We start from the raw sequence: 17,196 nt of genomic DNA on the forward strand, positions 1-17,196 counted from the left end.
CCAGGAAGCCAGGAGTGACATCACTTTCCAGAAGTCCCCTTCAGGTTTGATCGGCGGAGAGCCACAGCGAAGCAGAGACAAGAAAAAAAAAGGTGTTCGCTGCTATCTGAAATTCAGGAGCGTTTAAGCTGACTTTTCAACCAAAAATTTAAAAGGTAAGACGGCATTTACCAAATTGTTGTAGCAAAGCCTTCCTAGTATTAACTGTTACATCCTGACTTCGTGTACCTTACAAGCTAACGTCGTTACGGCTAGCTCTCTGCGTTCCTGCTGTTTATGTCGGAACAAAGGGGGTCTGCTTCTCGGCTCCTCCGCTGCTTTTCTCTTGATATGCACACCTCCCAGTGTGTTCTCATTTCAGCTATTTTTTTTTAGCAGCGTTATGACTGCCCAAAATGTACCCGTCGTCTTAAAGCACCTCATTAATATTTAATGGCTGTGCGGTAAGGTTAGCTAACGGTTATTCGCAACACTTTAGTGTCGTAAAACTTAATGATTGTCATATGATTTAGACGCAACTGAACGACCTCATTAAAGTCATAAAGACGCTTAGCCATTATTAGAGTATTATGGCAATGGCGAACCTGATATTACTGACCAGTCGTCTGAAAAATGCAGTTCCTGTGTTGTTATAGCGTTAAAACAACAGCCTAAAGCATAACGGTATGCTAGCTATCTTAAGTCCTGTAATGTAACGTGGTACAGATAAATAGGGCACATTAGCAAGGGTGTGGGCTTTTTTTTTTTTTTTACCTTTTCAGTCCTTCTCCCTCCCTCTTTCGTTTTCCCAGCCATGTCAGTAGACCGGAATAAGCTGCCAGGAAGACCACATTCTTAGATCGAACCAATTCGTTCAGGCTTACTGAAGTTGGCCTTCTCTTTTCTTTCCACTATCCATCCAAGCTTTTTGCTTCGCTGGCTCCATATTATCAGGCTGAATAGAAGTGATGAAAAGTGCTTTAATTCAGTATTTTAGTTTTTGGGGAACTTGGACTTTGCTTGCACTCTTCTATTCGATCCTGCTTCACACTCCCAGGACAGAGTTATTGTTGTTTTGTCTATTTTGTCTGTTTTCGTTTTAATTTCTTTTCTTTTTAAATATTTTTCTTAGTTTCCACAGTGGGTCTGCTCTTTAGTTTTGTGCTTTTTTTAAAAAAAATATACTTTTACTAGTATTGTATTAGTTTAGTTTTTATTCATAATAAGTGAAGGGTTGAGGGAGCATATTTATCAAGTGCAAGTCATAACAAATATATAAGGTATAACAATAATATAAATGTAAAATAATGTAAAAGATGGCTGCTGCTACTGTAAAGCCACCTACTGTCATGCTTAGTCATTCTGTAAAGAATACGCTGCTTTATCCAACTTCTTGATTCATTTGGGGACCATAATTTCCAAAATAAACATTGTATTTTATTCAAAACTAGTAATATAGAACATGGATTCAGGAAATAGGAAAGTGTTTATTGAGGTCATGGATTAGGTCAGCAGTACGGTTATTTTCCATGGACTAGATCGACCATCGACTAGATGTTTGTTTTTATTGTGAGGAATCTCCCCCTGCAGACGATTAGAGACATTTCAGGTTTCAGGCACTCCTGATTTGGCTTCACTTTTCAGACTTCAAAGGTACAGCTGTTTTTTATATGCAGTCTGTGTACAATACATGCCACCTTTGACTTTCAGTTATGACCAGTTTCAAAAAACAGTTAGTTTTACATGCCCACAAGTTAATAATAAAAGACAAATTACTTAAAATTAAACTTTTTTTTATTACCTGCTTGTAGTTGTGTTTTTTGTGAACTATAATAAGCTTTGTTCCTGGCCATGTCTTATTCTAGTGTATGCAGATGAAGATTTGCTTTAAAGCCATGTGATATGGACTTTTTGTGTTGTGTAAGTTTTCTTTGAAATGGTTGCCTAGTCACAGCCCTGTAGGTTTCAGATGAATGTCTGAGCTATTTCCCCTTTGGCTTTTTTTCCCACAGGGTTTCTTTATTTCGAAATTATCTTAAGATCCCAAAAAAGCAGAGTAAAAAAAAGAAAGAAGTTTTGTGAATTGTGAAACTTTCACAATACAGGCTGGGGAAATGCTCCTCACAAGGGTTATAATCTAACAATCTTAGATTATAACCAGCCACAGACAACCTGCAGTATAAATGCTTTTACTTTAGCGCATTTAGCTGATGGAAATATCAGCTGCCCACTTCTTTTAAGCTGCAGATGCAGAAGTGAGTCAATGATGGGATTGTGTCATGGCAAAAGTTGGTCAGACTCTCCTTTTTTTCCACCACGGTTACTCCCTTATACCTAAAACCTGCAGATATGAAGGAGGGATATAAGGAGAGCAAACAAACAGAGCTGAAAAGTAAACAGTAGAAGGTACAAGAATGTGCCTCTGTATCCACTGGCACAATGATGCACTTGTATGTGAGGACTGGGAGGAAGAGAATAGAGTATTGGCTGGAGTAGCTGAGAGAGTGAGATGTTATTGTGGTCAAGTGATTTGCTTACTTTACGGGCTGAGTTCAAGTTTTATTCACTGGTGTTAAGCTCGGTGTCTGACTGCATGTCTTGCCACAGGATTGTGATATATCGCACATATTAGTACAATAATTTGGTAATGCATCATACAGCGAGTTACAAAGCATTTACCATGTAATGTTTGGTATTTAAAAATACTCACAATACATTTTACATTTACAAGTATTTTAGGTACTGCAAAGTAGTTTCAGGTACTGAAAATATAACCCTTATTTCAGAAGAATCATATGACATATGGACATTACACCACAAGTCATGTGCTGTATTATGAGTTGCTAACAACAGGGTTTTTTTTTGATTGGCTATATTTGCCTCAGTATGTGGATAAGCTTTCTTTGGGAAGTTGTTTGTGATGGGTGCATTAGCAGGATGGAGAGCAAGTCATTATTTTTTAACTTGACTCCATTTAGTTTTTCCATTTTGTTGTCTTTCTTGCTGAACTCTGTCATTCAGCTTCAGTTTTGGTCCTAGTTTGGTCCTAGTTGTCCTTTATCCTCCTCACCAATTTCCTGTTTTGTTTTGATAAATATGTGTCCAGATGTCTTGTGATCATGACACGCAGTTAGCTGTCACGATGTGACAACTGAGCTTGTAGAGAAGTAGAAAGTCCAGAGTTTGTTTAACATTAGCACTGCTAGCACCAATAGCCTTGGGGTTTTCCATGTTAACGTCTACATCCTGGTGCAGAATATGGTTACACGTCTCTTCAAATGCTTCGTTATTTTCCAGTTTATTCTGACAAAGCCTACATAGAGTCGCTCTTTTTTATTTATTTTTTTATTAATTCATTTTCATTTAACGTCAAAGGTTTGCAGAACAGCACTGCTTAGCACAGCTGTCATATATTTACTTTCCTCTTTGCTCATTTACAGCTCACATTCATAAAGAGCAAGAGAGAGAGATAAGGGTGCCTCGATCTGCAGCCCCAGGTAGTGAATGTTGGCCTTTTAATATCAATGAACCATTAACTGCCATTGCACATTCATAAAATAAAAATAATTTATAGAGCCAGATAGAGCATGGCGATATGGCCAAAAATATTTATCACGATATATATTTGAAAATTTGCGATAACGATATAACCGACGATATAATTGATGCGAGACAAAATACAACTCCACAACATTACTAGCGCAAAAAGACAACCTTCCATTTATTTTCACTTAAACAAGAAGCTGGTTTTTATGTACATTAAAGCTTTATAAAAATGTAACAGTGCAAATGCAAATTCCTTGCTGAAAGTTTAACCAAAAGGCATTTCCAGTAGAAATGGGCTGACATATCCTGAGCATAACCATGTATAATATCCACTGAAGTTAAAAAGAGGTGCTTTGCAACATTAAACTGCAGTGTGCAGTACGCATTTTTCGGACCATAAGGTGCACGGGATTATAAGGCACATTAAGCGAAACAAAGCAGTCAGATAAATCAAACTTTATTAAACTCATTCTTCTTGCTTCCTCCACTTCTGTACCATTGATTCATTAATGTTGAATTCTCTGGCAGCTGCTCTATTCCCATGTTGTTGCAGTATATTAATGACTAACCTCGTATTGTGGATGGATTATCTCAGTTGTTCTCCTGACTGAAGTTTGGTCCGTTTACAGCATCCTGCCATGCGATTGCATTTGTCTCTAACCATGAAGAACCTTCACGTTAACTTTTATAAGTGGAAAAGTGTTAGTGTTCGTCCTCCAGCTTCACTGTTTATGTTATGCTAACATAGCTGTGTCGGTAGCGATCACGTAGCACATCATTATATACCAGCTAGCCCAACTTCAGTAACCCTACAAACGTCACTGCTGTTTAGTTTCCTGTCTTCATTTATGTTGGAAGTGATAGCAGAGCTGTACGTTAGATTTTTTTTCAGAAATCTCTCAGTCAGAACATGCAATATCATGCTTAGGTAACTAGCTAAACTAGCGAGCTAACTTCCGCTAGCTTCCTGCTAGCTTCTAACTCCGTTAAATGTAATAACTTTTGTTTTCATGGATGCCTGGAAGTTAAACTTTATAGTTACACCTGGTAAAGCAGCAATGCTGATCGTTTTATTAAAGATGAAAGAATTTAGACAGTTTTTAACTCTCAGTGATGCTGCAGTGTTGTTTGACCTGAAGTATACGGAGTTTAGGACCCAGATTACTCCCAGATTTAAGAGCATCTTAGTCCGACAAATACGACAATAACAACGGCCGCTTGCATGTTCTGCAAAAAAATGTGCTTTGTTGTGTATCTGACGGACAAACACCAAACCAGTTCCACATCACGGAAGTTGCACCATTTTTACAAACCAATTCTGGTTCATCTGTTTCACTCAACAATCGGCCATGTGCGTATGAAAACAAAGACACTGCGCATGCGCGTTTTACTCCCATTCTATCGCGATATTTCATTTTCCTATCGTTGCCTAACATTATACCGGTATTACCGTGAACGGTATAATATGGCCCAGCCCTAGAGCCAGATAGTGTTTTGGTAGTTGAGAGCAGTGGGTATTTAGTAAAAAAAAAATGTATTCATGTTATGGAAACCAAGAAATCTTCATTAGGAAAAAAAAACAAAATTCTGGTGAAGTCTTTGAGCTCTTCAACACATTACAGTCTTTCAACTGAATTAGAATGTATTTTTATTGCCAGGAGGGGCATTGACGCACACCACTGCTTTTATGAATACAATTATAAACTGTAATATATTTATCATTTGTAGCAGTAAATAATCAATAGTGAGCTGCCTCTCCAGTCAGTTATTCATCCTGTCCATGGACGCAGACTCCAAGATCTTGGACCAGCAGCTTCTGTGAACTTAGTGTGGCGGCACCCGAACCAGTTCTCCAGCTGCTGGAGGTTCTGATCACTGTGGTTGTCTAACTTGCAGCGGGTTTCCAGAGTATAACAAGGATTACTGTCACCAGCTGCTGTCGACAGCAGTACAGTTGAAGTACGTCTCACTACAGGATGACGGATTCTCCAAAGATAAATTATCTAATAGCTGGTCATAACAGTGACCTCATCAGCTTGCTGCTGGGGGAGATACAAGACTGGAATTGTAAAAGTACAACTACCTTTGAAAAGGTGTCCAGTGCAAGATTTATGTCACAAGAGATAAACACCTTTCATTCCTGTCAGTAAATGCCATCTTAGTGTTGATGTCATAAACAAGACTTTTTCCATTATGTAATGGTACATATTTGATAATATCCGTGATACATAAATAGCTACCAAACTAAAAAGAAAAAGATCATCATGTTGTACATCCATGAAAGTCTTTGAAAGCCTCTCATGAAATACAGTAACAATTAAAAAAGTAATTTTCACAAAGTAGTTGGGTATATGCCACGAGTGCCCTCTGTGTGTGAGTGCATGATTGCCTATCACAGGCAATCATGCACTGTAGCTGGAAAATGAAGAGTTTTAAAAAGTTCATCCATTGCAACATGTTCCATTTGTAATGCTCTCTGCTTTTCCCGGTTCTTTGCTGCTTGTTACCTTTCATGTATGAAGTCTGCAGATTGTTATCTGGAAACTAAACAACAACAAAACATCACAAGCTGAAAAGCTTAATTGTTGTGTAGTGCAGCGGTCCCCAACCTCCGGGCCTCGGACTGGTACCGGGCTGCGAGAGTTGAGGCTCAGGTGTGAAATGTATGGTTTTCCATGTTTTTATCGGTTTTCAGCGTTATTTTGTTATATCGTTTACTCGGTTTTCCTGGGTTTTTTCACGTGTGTTATGAATAAATCTTCTTTTTTTCGGTACCAGTACTAGTTTTATTTTGTTGTATTTATCCGCGACACCTTAAAGGCCGGTCCGTGAAAATATTGTTGGGCATAAACCGGTCCGTGGCGCAAAAAAGGTTGGAGACCGCTGGTGTAGTGTACACCTCAACACAATGTGGGGCAAAGAAGTTTTATTTTCAAAAAAGGATATCTGTGCTTTTCCTTAGTGTTCAGATACAGTGGTCATATTCAGTAAAACTGATTTACTTCCACCTTCCACACTTCTTTTTTACTGCTCACCTTTTCCAGCTACTAATGATAAACTATCGATTAAAAAGAGATAGTTTATGAAGTTTGCAATATAGATCCATGATTACGTTTGCCCTCATGCAACTGGGGCTGAACCAGTGTGGGAGGGGTTTTGTGGACCAAGAATAAAATATGAAGTGAAACTAAGGTAAATATGAGGATATGGATTTTGTATGGAAACCAGGCTTTGCTATTGCTGTGGTATTGACATTTATAGTCATTTTTTAGATCAATACTTTTGGTGTATGTGGCAGCAAATCAGCTGCTGAAGTGGGCAGATAAAGTTTATGAAGCTCCACTTTTCACTATTATATATTCCCACGTGGTAATGTGTGGGTAAGTGTGTGTTTTCTTTTTTCTTTTTTCTTTTTTTGTTTTGGGATTTGGTCAAGTACAGTGGAGTTGTTGCAGAGTTCTCTGGGTTATTTAAAGAATGCAAGACCAACAAAGGTGGGGTTTTCCAGGGTCAGAATGGGCTGCTGAGCAGTGACCATAAATAGAATTAGTGAATATACAGTTCCAGCAGTGAGTCTGTCACAAATTCCAATTAAGAAATCTCGTTAGCAGATTGTTTTTATTACAGAATGAATGATTGGTTTTGGATAAAATCTCTTTGAGAAAAATTGTGCCTAACAAGAAAAGTAGATTATGATGTTAATATTACTAAGAAGAAGATATAAAACTGTTTTCAGGAAAAATAGCAATTACAGTTAGCTATTATTTATAAAACCAGTTTTGCAAGAAACATTTGGACAGATGTTCAGGTTTCAACTTATACAAGTATCTTTTGCTTTTAGGATGCTATGATCAGGGGTGCACATAAGTTGTCCGCACGTGTGCATGCACTGTCAAAATAAAAGATGCGCACCAGATAAGAAGTTGCAACGCGTGTTTGCGTGCATAAGATTTTCTGGAGGAGGACAGACATGATGGGAATATGCACCACATCTCTGCGTTCATCATTTGTTTGAAGGCAGCTCACTTCCTGCAACCACTTTTCCGAGAATATGCCCTTCTTTTGCGGTTCGGACTCCTTCTGACATTTCTTTGGAGGTGGAGGAACACCAAAGTAATCGCTTAAAGGAGCTTGCTTCTTCGACATCTTTAAGAGTTCTAAACAAATGTCTGTCCTCCCCTGGCTATGACAGTAAACTGAAAAGAATGGGTCAAAAATGGAGTCTGGTTGATATACGGTGAAGGTCAGCACTTAATTCAATAATGATAATAATAATTGTCAATAGAAAATTGTACTTGGTAGTCAGTATAATCTTTTAATAATATAAGTTTACATATGGTAGTGATAGGATGTGCGATCCTCAATAGTCTGCAAAGGCTTTGTGTGCATTCCAGAGTGCTCTGGCATTCACACCCACATCCTGGGAGCATGGGAAAGGTTGTACCTTCTTTTATTGTTTTACGGTAGGATAAACGTAGCTATGTCAGTATTAGTCTAAGTGCCTTTTTTACATATAGATGAACTGTTGAATTTTCCAGACCAGCAGGTTTAGGGAAGTCGTTTATGGGGTCACACTCTGACGCACACACGCACACACACACACACACACACACACACACACACACACACACACACACACACACACACACACACACACACACACACACACACACACACACACACAGACATATACACCTCCACATTCCAATGTAAGGAACAAACACCCACTGATGTATAAATAAAGACCAGGGCAGTCTCAGAGCTGCGAGTCTCAGAGCTCTCACTCTCAGTGCGAGTGCTCTGTACTGCCCTTGCATGCAAGTAAAACTGTGTGTTTCTCCTCTCTGATTCTCAGCTGAAGAAGTGTTTTAGAATACATCTCTTGACAACAATAATAATAAGAATTATAATAATAATAACAATACATTTTATTTAAGAAAGCGCTTTTCAAAACACTCAAGGACACTGTACACAAGCAATAACAACAACAAACATAACAATTTGCAAAATAATAAGGATAAAACGTTGAGCAAATAGATAAAATAAATTAAAGTAGCAGGAAACTCTTGAGAATCTGTTTTGTGACAATGTCCTGGTGAGATGAATCAGCATGGGAACCCAAAGAAACCTGCTGGTTTGAAGCCAGGACCTGAGTCAACATGCTACCTGAGCATGTTACCAGAGGATGCTATAGTTTATTTTACATAAACTTTGGACAACCAACTTTTTTTTACATAAGGTGTTGTCCTGTAGAAGCATCCATGAACTTTCTGTTGTGTCAGATTACCAGGCACCAGAGTACAGGAAAACATGAGCATTATTGTATAACAAAGCAAATGAGCGAGCAGGTTCTACAGTAACATACACCAGATGCAGACATGCTTCCTTGTAATGCGTAACCATGCCACTGCATGTCTTAGCCTGTTCTGCTGGACTGTTGACTGTCTACTACCTCTCATTTCCTCTTCCTGTTGCACCCAGCTGTTTGTTTGTGTTCATGATAATGTCTTCTGGCCTGAATTTTGTTTAGACTAAAACCGCAAAGGAGTCAAGTCAAGTCAAGTCAAGTCAACTTTATTTGTCAATTCTGCCACATGTACAGGACATACACAGAATAGAAATTGCGTTACTCTCAAACCCTAGTGATTAGAAAAATGCAAATAAAATAATTAAAAAGTAAAAATTTAAATAAATTTAAATAAATACAATACAATTTTACGTATAACAAAAAAAAGCTATGCAATATACAATATACAATATTCAAGTAAGAAGGCATAGTGGTGCAAAATAGGCAAATAGTGCAAATGGGGATTTAGTAGTGTACGGTAAGAGATAGTGTAACAACAAAGGCTTATGAGGTCCAATGCTTAAGCAGTCCAATGCTCCACAAAGTGACTGGAGCAGGCCAGTGAGTGCGTCAGAGAGTGAGTGTGTGTGTGTGTGTGACAGAGTTCAGTGAGACCGTGGTGGAGAAGAGGGGAGAGGGGGGCAGAATCGGGAGGGAGTTTAGCTTCCTGACAGCCTGATGGATGAAGCTGTCCTTCAGTCTGCTGGTCCTGGCCTGGAGACTCCGCAGTCTCCTCCCTGACGGCAGCAGCTTGAAGAAGCTTTGCATTGGGTGCGTGGGATCAGCCGCTATGCAAAGGGCTTTTTTAGTGAGACGGGTGCTGTAAATGGTCCAGGTTGCATTATAATGGTTTTTGCCATTGTAGGATGCTGAGAGCTAATACTCTCTGCTTATGTGTTTCTCCATAAGTCTTTTTTCCTCCACCTGTGTTGACTCAATATTATGTTGTGTGGCAAGCCGCATGTGCTCTGTACAACTCATTTATATTTACAGACCTGAGTGTTATTCAGTGCAATGTTGTTGAACCTTAGCAGAGACCTTCATCATTACCACAGTTCAGAGGAGATGATTAAAAGACTTTCTTATATATTGTCCTACTTTTGTGCACTGTACACATTCTACCAAAATACCTTGTGTCATGTCTACTTTGTCCAGAATACGTCATTTACGGTAATGTGAGTTCAAAGTCAGCACACACATGTGCACACCTTCATTCATCCAGTGTTAAAACAAGACTGAAGAAGATAACTGTGTCCCTAGGTAACACACATTGGAATAAGTGACCTTGTTTTTTCTATGGTCCTTTACATATATTGACAGTGCCTGTGTGTTCACCTGGCCATTCGTTGCCAGGTTCTTCATTTCTGGAGCTTTGCTGCTAATGTTAAACTATGGAAAACTGTTCCATGTACTGTCTGGACAAAAGGTCACCTTAGCTTGGATTTATTCACCGCCTAACACAGATTTAGAAACACAGATTTAGAAATAGCCAAATGCTATTTCTAAATCTGTGTTAATGTGCTTACGGTTTGGCAATACAATAATAATACAAAGTGAGAGGTTGCTAAACAGTTATTTTCTGAGGGTGAAGAAAATGTATTTGATTTGATTTATTTCATCTCGATATACAGCGACAGTTGAATTAGTTGCTAGAAGAAGTCTTTAAAACATGTAAAAAGCTCACTGAGTGTGCCGAGGTGGAGACCAACCACAAGATGAGGGACTCAATGGAAAAGCAGCTGGTTATTAGAGCAGGGCGATATGACCAAAAATATTTATCACGATATACATTTGAAAATTTGCGATAACGATATAACTGACGATATAATTGACACTAGACAAAATACTTTACATCTCCACAACTTTATTAGTGCAAAAAAACCCATCAACGTATTTTCACTTAAACAAGCAGCTGTTTTTTTTGTGCATTAAAGCTATATAAAAATTAACAGTGCAAATGTAAATTCCTTGCTGACAGTTTAACCAAAAGGCATTTCCAGTGGAAATTGGCCGACATATCCTCAGCATAACCATGCATAATATCCACAAAACTTAAAAAGAGGTTATACACACACAATACGGTAATTGAAGCACAGTACGTATCACTCCGCGACGCTCCTGCCTACGATAGCCGTAATGCTCCGACAATCCATCAAGCGGTGCGGGTTCGTAGCTTAGCAAAGTCATACTGAAACATTTGACAGATTTTCGAGCACCATGTACCACATAAAATCAATTCGAGGTCAGTAAACACAACCAGAACTCATACATAAGGCACACGGGATTATAAGGGGCACTGTCGATTTTCAGAAAAATCAAAGGATTGATTTTAAGTGTGCCATATTTTCCAAAAAACACGGTAATAACGACGGCCCGCTAGCATGCTCTACCAAAAATAGTGCTTTGTTGTGTATCTGACGGACAAAAGCTAAACCAGTTCCACACCACTGAAGTTGCAGCATTTTTACAAACCAATTCTGCTTCATCCGTTTCATTCAACGATCCGCTTTCGCCCTTCTCATTCTCCGTTGCCGCCATGCTTTTTCCGCCATGTGTGTATGAAAACAAAGGCACTGCACATGTGTGTTTTAGCCATATTCTATCGCGATATTTCATTTTCTTATTGTTGCCCAACATTATAACGGTTTTACTGTGAACGGTATGATATGACACTTACTGGTTATTGTGCAATTATTTACTATTTTATGTGCTTCTAACTATCTGTAGTGTTGTTTTAGTTCATTATTTTAGAAAGCATGGATTTTGCTCCTATTGCCCATGCACACACACATGCCATGTTGCCCCAGAAAGTTGCCAGAAATACAGTTTTACTCAGTGGTGAAGTGCACAAGAGCAGATGAACACACCCGAAACTCTGGCTGATTGGGACCCACGCCCAGTTTCCCACCTTGGCTCAGGCGATTAGAGGATCATCAGGGGGTCCTTTTGTCCCTCTGTGGGGGGTCACTCCCACTAGGTTTATATCTGGGACTCCCCACCATTTGACCTTAGAACTGAAGAAGCTTCTCGGATGAGAGGTGAAACGTCTTCAAGCAACTTAAAGAAGTCCAGACGCTTTTCTTTGCAAGCTCCTTTGACTACGATGACCTGGATGACTGAGAACCTTCACAGACAAGAGCAGAGTTTCTTACTTTGGCTTTCTGAGTGTTTGACTGTGTGCATCATTCACTCTTAATCTGTGTTATTACTCTTCGTTTCAAACACTAGCATCGAAATTACATTAGAGAGTTGTAATGGATGACATGAAGACAGTTTTCGTCTGGAGCTGGTGATGCTTATCTGGTTGGGTTGTTATCTTGTTATTTCCACTCACAGTTGGTTGTGTTATCTCCACAGCATGTCTCTGTACCCATCACTCGAGGACCTTAAGGTCGACAAGGTCATTAAGGTAAGGGTTTTGAAGTGAATCTATATTAAATGTGGTGCTGGCTTTGTAAGTAACAGGTCATGTAAAATATACAAATATGTTCCCAATGTGGTTTTCATTTTCAAAATGAGAAGTCTTACTGATGTTGTAGAGCCTCTTTGGAAACTCACTTTAGTCACCATAGCTTCTAAAGCAGTGAATGGGACCTTTTTGGAGGTAATTTAATAAAATGGTTTGTAAAACTTGTCCCTCCTCAGGAGGTTTGGATATTCACCAACCTTTAACCTATCCTTTGTGCCTCTGACTTTAATTTAACTCGGTACTTGAATCAGAGAGAACAGAAAACATAATAATAATAAACATATAACACTCACATGGCATCGCAATCACTGAGTGCTAAATAACTTTGTGATATCAGTATCAAACCTGCCTGCCACAGAAGATGTTCAGTGTAAAAGTTTAAGAACCCCTGGTCAAAATTTCTGTTAAGGTTGTTGAAAATGGTATAAGCCTTAAAATTAATAATTCTTTTTAACTTTTTTGAGTTAGCAGGAATAGCAGAGGTCAAGCTGAGCTGTATAGCCCAGTAATACCACATTAAGTTTGAACATTGTAAGAAATCAGGAAATTAACTACTTACAGTAATGGAAATTTTTGCACTCCAAAGCCATTGATATTTGTTGTAGGCAAAGAAATCCTTCAGTCAGTCTCCTTACCAGCAGTAAAATACTTATGTATTGGTTTGAGCCCAGTTATCTCTAATTCAGTATTTAAAAATCACTGTGTGTTTGATTGCTTTTTAGGCCCAGGCCCAGTTCGCCCAGACTACCACACCCATGCCAGCCATCACTGAGGGAACCTACCAGCCCCAGGCTGCCACTGCTGGGATGCCAGGATCAAGTGAGTGTCACTTACACTGTTAAAAATCTTTAGAAAGTGTTTTTGTTTTGTCACCTAAAAACCTTCACCACCACCTTTTTTTCTTTGTCTTTTGGTTTCTCTTTCTCTTGTTTCTGTTGCTTGGTGTTTGTGTCTCTGTGTGGGGGGCCTGTGTTTCGGAGCTTTTAGTTAAGAACTTTGCAGTTGTATAAGGGAAAGATAAAGGACTGGGATTGGTGTTAGGAGTTATTTAGGAAAATAACTAGAGTAAAGGGGCCTCACACATTCTATTATTTGTCTTTTTGTGACTTGTTTCTGTTTTGTTGTGCATTTGTTTTTGTTTCTCTGTGTTTTTGTCTGCACGGAAGCCTGAACTGTGCAGTGGGTTGGATTTAGATGGAAGCAAGGCGAGAGAAATGACGACCCCACAAAAGATTAAAAGTGGGCAAAAGGGCCTTTGGAGATTAGAGAAAACCACTTATTTTCACTCCCCCTTATCCCATTCTCCCACTCATTCAATTTCTTCTTTCTCTGCTTGGATGCAAAGTCCTGTGGGCTTTTCCGTCTTTTGTTTTTACCTCAGCATAGCTGTCTATGAGTCACCATGGAGACTGGCTCTGGCAGTTGTGGTGGGACAGGGCATGAAGGGAAAAGGGAGAGGAGGAGGCGGAGTTGAAAAGGAGGGAGGAAGAGGAGGAGGTGAAAAGGGGGCAGTATGATCGACATAAGCCTAGTTGGATATACTCATTTTGTTCAATAACAATATCAGGGTGTCTTGTCATTTCGATTGAACAAACTGAACAGAAACAGTTCAGTTCAATGTAGTTTTATTACTATACTGCGGAATCACAACAATTCCCTGAAGGTTTTTTATATTCTAAGGAAAAGACCGTACAATAATAGCCAGAAACCCCCAACAATCAGAAGACCTCTTTTGAGCTAGCATATTTATATTAATAGTAATTACTATTAGTAATAACTAATATTAAATGAGAATGAAAAGAGGTGAGTGAAGAAAAAGTGCTCAGTGCATCATGGGAAGCCCTAAACAGCCTAGGCCTATTGCAGCATAACTGCAGGGTTCAGGGTCACCTGATCCAACCCTAACTATGTGCTTTAGCAAAAAGGGAAGTTTTAAGACTAATCTTAAAGGTAGGGAAGGTGTCTGTCTCCCAAATCCAGATTGGAAGCTGATTCCACAGAAGAGGAGTCTGAAAGCTGAAGGCTCTGCCTCCCATTCTACTCTTCAAATAACCAAGTAACAGACTGATTATTTTTCAAGCGCTTATATGTGAAGAGACAGATTTTAAATTCGATTCTGAATTTAATAGGATGCTCTCTCTTTCTAGTCCCTATCCCTATTACAGTAGTCAATCCTAGATGTTATAAATGCATAGAATAGTTTTTCAGCTTCTCTCTAAGACAGGAGATTTCTAGTTCTAGTAAAACAGGACATCCTTCATGCTCATCCTAATCATCCCTGGGAGTGTGGAGATTTGAATTCAGGTCCTTGTTTACAGAGCTCACAGGTTGTTACTGTTGATACTTCACCCCAGTAGTCTTTTCTTTGCTTTGCTAATTTGAGAGGACAACGGAACATCATTGAATAAAAAAGGAGAAATCATTATCATTCCTAATACTTGCCCGTGTGGGAGCATGTGAAGCAGGCATGTGTGGGAGAGGTGAACCAAAGAGATAAAATAAGAGAGCATAGGAAGATAGACCAGGAAAGCAGAGAGGACAGGCCAACTGTTATGACAAAGTATTCTCATTTTCTGATATAGCAGAGCACATTCAGTGATTTTAATTAGGACCTATTGTAGGATTGCACTTTGAATTAGCATATTTTGTTGTTTGCTTAAGGCTTGACCAACGAGTTGTGGGTGCTTCTCTGTCTCTATGCTTCTCTTCCATACCATGATCAGACCTGCCATTTATTAGTGTGCCTTGGGGGATTTCTGAGTGTGTAGGTGGAGTGTATATTTTATTAAAATGGCATATTCAGATCATGTTAAAATAAGAATATGATACTAAGATTTTGTCTCAGTGATGTATTAATAGATCAGAATCATTAAACTGCTCCCTCCTGCTGTCCTGTCATACTCTCTGGTGCGCTCAACATATACCACCTATCTACTGCTTAGTTTGTTTCATTTCCACTTTTGTCCTCAGTAAACCGACCTCACTGGTTTTCAAAAAAGTTTCTGTGATTATAAAACAGGAAGTCAGAATCCAATAGCAACAACCTTTGACAGAAAAGGTAAAAAAGCAATGAGTTCCTGTCAGACCTTCCTGATAAATTATAGGGTCAAACACAACTGGTCACAGACCATTATTTAAAAGAAAAAAAGCCACTTGCCCCCACACAGGCAGTACAGTTTAAATCTCTTTAATCACTTCCTTATTGAAGCTGTAGCTTTTCTGGTAACTGCGGGTAACATGTCAGCAGTGAGTAAATTACTTCAAGAATTACACCACCAGCTACCAGTTGTTCATTATTTTCCTGTTTAATCTACTAATAATTTTAGCTACAGAACAGGTAGACATATGACTTAATTTGCTGGCAATCCATTCTGGGTGTGGTTGCATGTGCTTTCAAAGTACATAAGAACATCATACATGGGGATTAACTTGTAATTAAATGGCTTTCATTCTTACTTTCATAGGTGTTTAGCAACTTGGCTGATACCTATTTCCCTCCTCTGAATACTACCATACACATTCTTCCTTTTGCTTTTTCCAAAATAAAGAAATTCAGGCAGGCATGTATCATCACTTTGCATGAAACTACATGGTTATATTTTTATATCTTTGGGATATTTACGTAGGCAAAACAAGAACACACAATGGACACATACAAGCAACAAGCAAACCTTTCCATAGCAGGTTATAGAGGGCTTGATGTCATAACACGGAGCTCAGTGCTGATGTCTGAATGGTTGTACTGCACAGCAACACAGGCCGCTCATTATCAAATTTCTTCAGCGGAAAGCTTAATAGCTCAGGCTGTGCCCTTGTAGTGATGGATGGCATGAATAAAATATAAAGTGTTGGAAAGAAGGTGGTCGGCTAAACAAACTTAAATCGTTTAAAAACCTGTGACTGCGGGAAACCTGTCTTCATTGTTATGTTTAGAGGTAGCACTTCTTTACCTTCTTTACTTCTTTTGCATTAATTAGAAAAATATTAAAATGTATTTGTATGGGATTTCATCAAAACCAGTGCTACAAAACACAGTGCACATTATAATCATTTCAATCACTTCAAGGATAAGTTACCAGTGTCTCAGCAAGAGTCAAGTGCAATGTCCAGAATAAATTATAGTGGGACTCAGCAGTCAACAATAAAATAACCTAAAAAAGTGTAAATAATTTAGAAGCAGGTCTGCTCCTAAGTCGTTAAAAGGGGATTTTAAAAAAAGATACAGATGAAGCGAGCTGGAGTATGCCAGGCACATCATTCTGCAACTGAGAAGCATGAAGTGGGAGAAATTAGCAGACTGTACACTGGTGGGTACAGGGACAGCAATTCCAGTATAGTGTAGTCTGGGTCCAGGCATTCAAGGGCCTTAAAAGCACTAAGATAGAGTAAAATTGAGGTATTATGTGCACTCTTCCTGGTCCTCCTAGATTTTGCTGCCACGTTTTGGGCAATGTAGAATTCACTAATTGATTTCTAATCGATACCTGTTAAAAGGCTATTACAATAATCTAACTGAGAGGAAAGCACGAATGATCTTGAGTGTGACACTAAAACTTTTTATTGATTGTATTGCAGCAATCTTCCCTCAGTGTTCTTGTTTGTGTGTTTCTCAGAAGTGAGATCCATATCATACCAAACAGACTTCGGACCACTGATTGAACATTAATTTCTAAATGAGGACCAAATGAGGTCCCAATGCTAGGATGTTTCAGAACCACTAACATCTTCATTTTGAGTTTTATCACACAACATTACCAGATTTGTGTTGGTGGTCATAGAGGTGTGGTCACAGACATACCAGTGGATCAAGATGATATTTCTCTATATACTGTGGCTAAGTGGTAGCATATTATGT

At 38.9% G+C, this 17,196-nt stretch overlaps 1 protein-coding gene and 1 long non-coding RNA gene across 2 annotated transcripts in view; one reads left to right on the top strand and one right to left on the bottom strand.

The window, feature by feature from the left end:
• Nucleotides 1-939, bottom strand: part of LOC147305372 (uncharacterized) — a 38,926-nt gene extending 37,987 nt beyond the window's left edge. The window contains exon 1 of the long non-coding RNA XR_015126575.1: nucleotides 754-939. This is a non-coding gene — a long non-coding RNA (uncharacterized LOC147305372). The remainder of the gene's footprint in view (nucleotides 1-753) is intronic.
• Nucleotides 1-17,196, top strand: part of sdcbp2 (syndecan binding protein (syntenin) 2) — a 26,390-nt gene continuing 9,194 nt past the window's right edge. The window contains exons 1-3 of the mRNA XM_086276616.1: nucleotides 1-155; nucleotides 12,230-12,281; nucleotides 13,064-13,160. Coding sequence (XP_086132742.1) covers nucleotides 12,231-12,281; nucleotides 13,064-13,160 — 148 coding nt within the window. The 5' untranslated portion in view covers nucleotides 1-155; nucleotide 12,230. The remainder of the gene's footprint in view (nucleotides 156-12,229; nucleotides 12,282-13,063; nucleotides 13,161-17,196) is intronic.

The sequence above is a fragment of the Aulonocara sp. 'chitande type north' Nkhata Bay genome, linkage group LG20 (genome assembly GCF_057382095.1).
Source record: "Aulonocara sp. 'chitande type north' Nkhata Bay isolate Kocher_YH1m ecotype deep benthic linkage group LG20, A_spYH_male_GT1.1, whole genome shotgun sequence".
Taxonomy (NCBI): domain Eukaryota; kingdom Metazoa; phylum Chordata; class Actinopteri; order Cichliformes; family Cichlidae; genus Aulonocara; species Aulonocara sp. 'chitande type north' Nkhata Bay.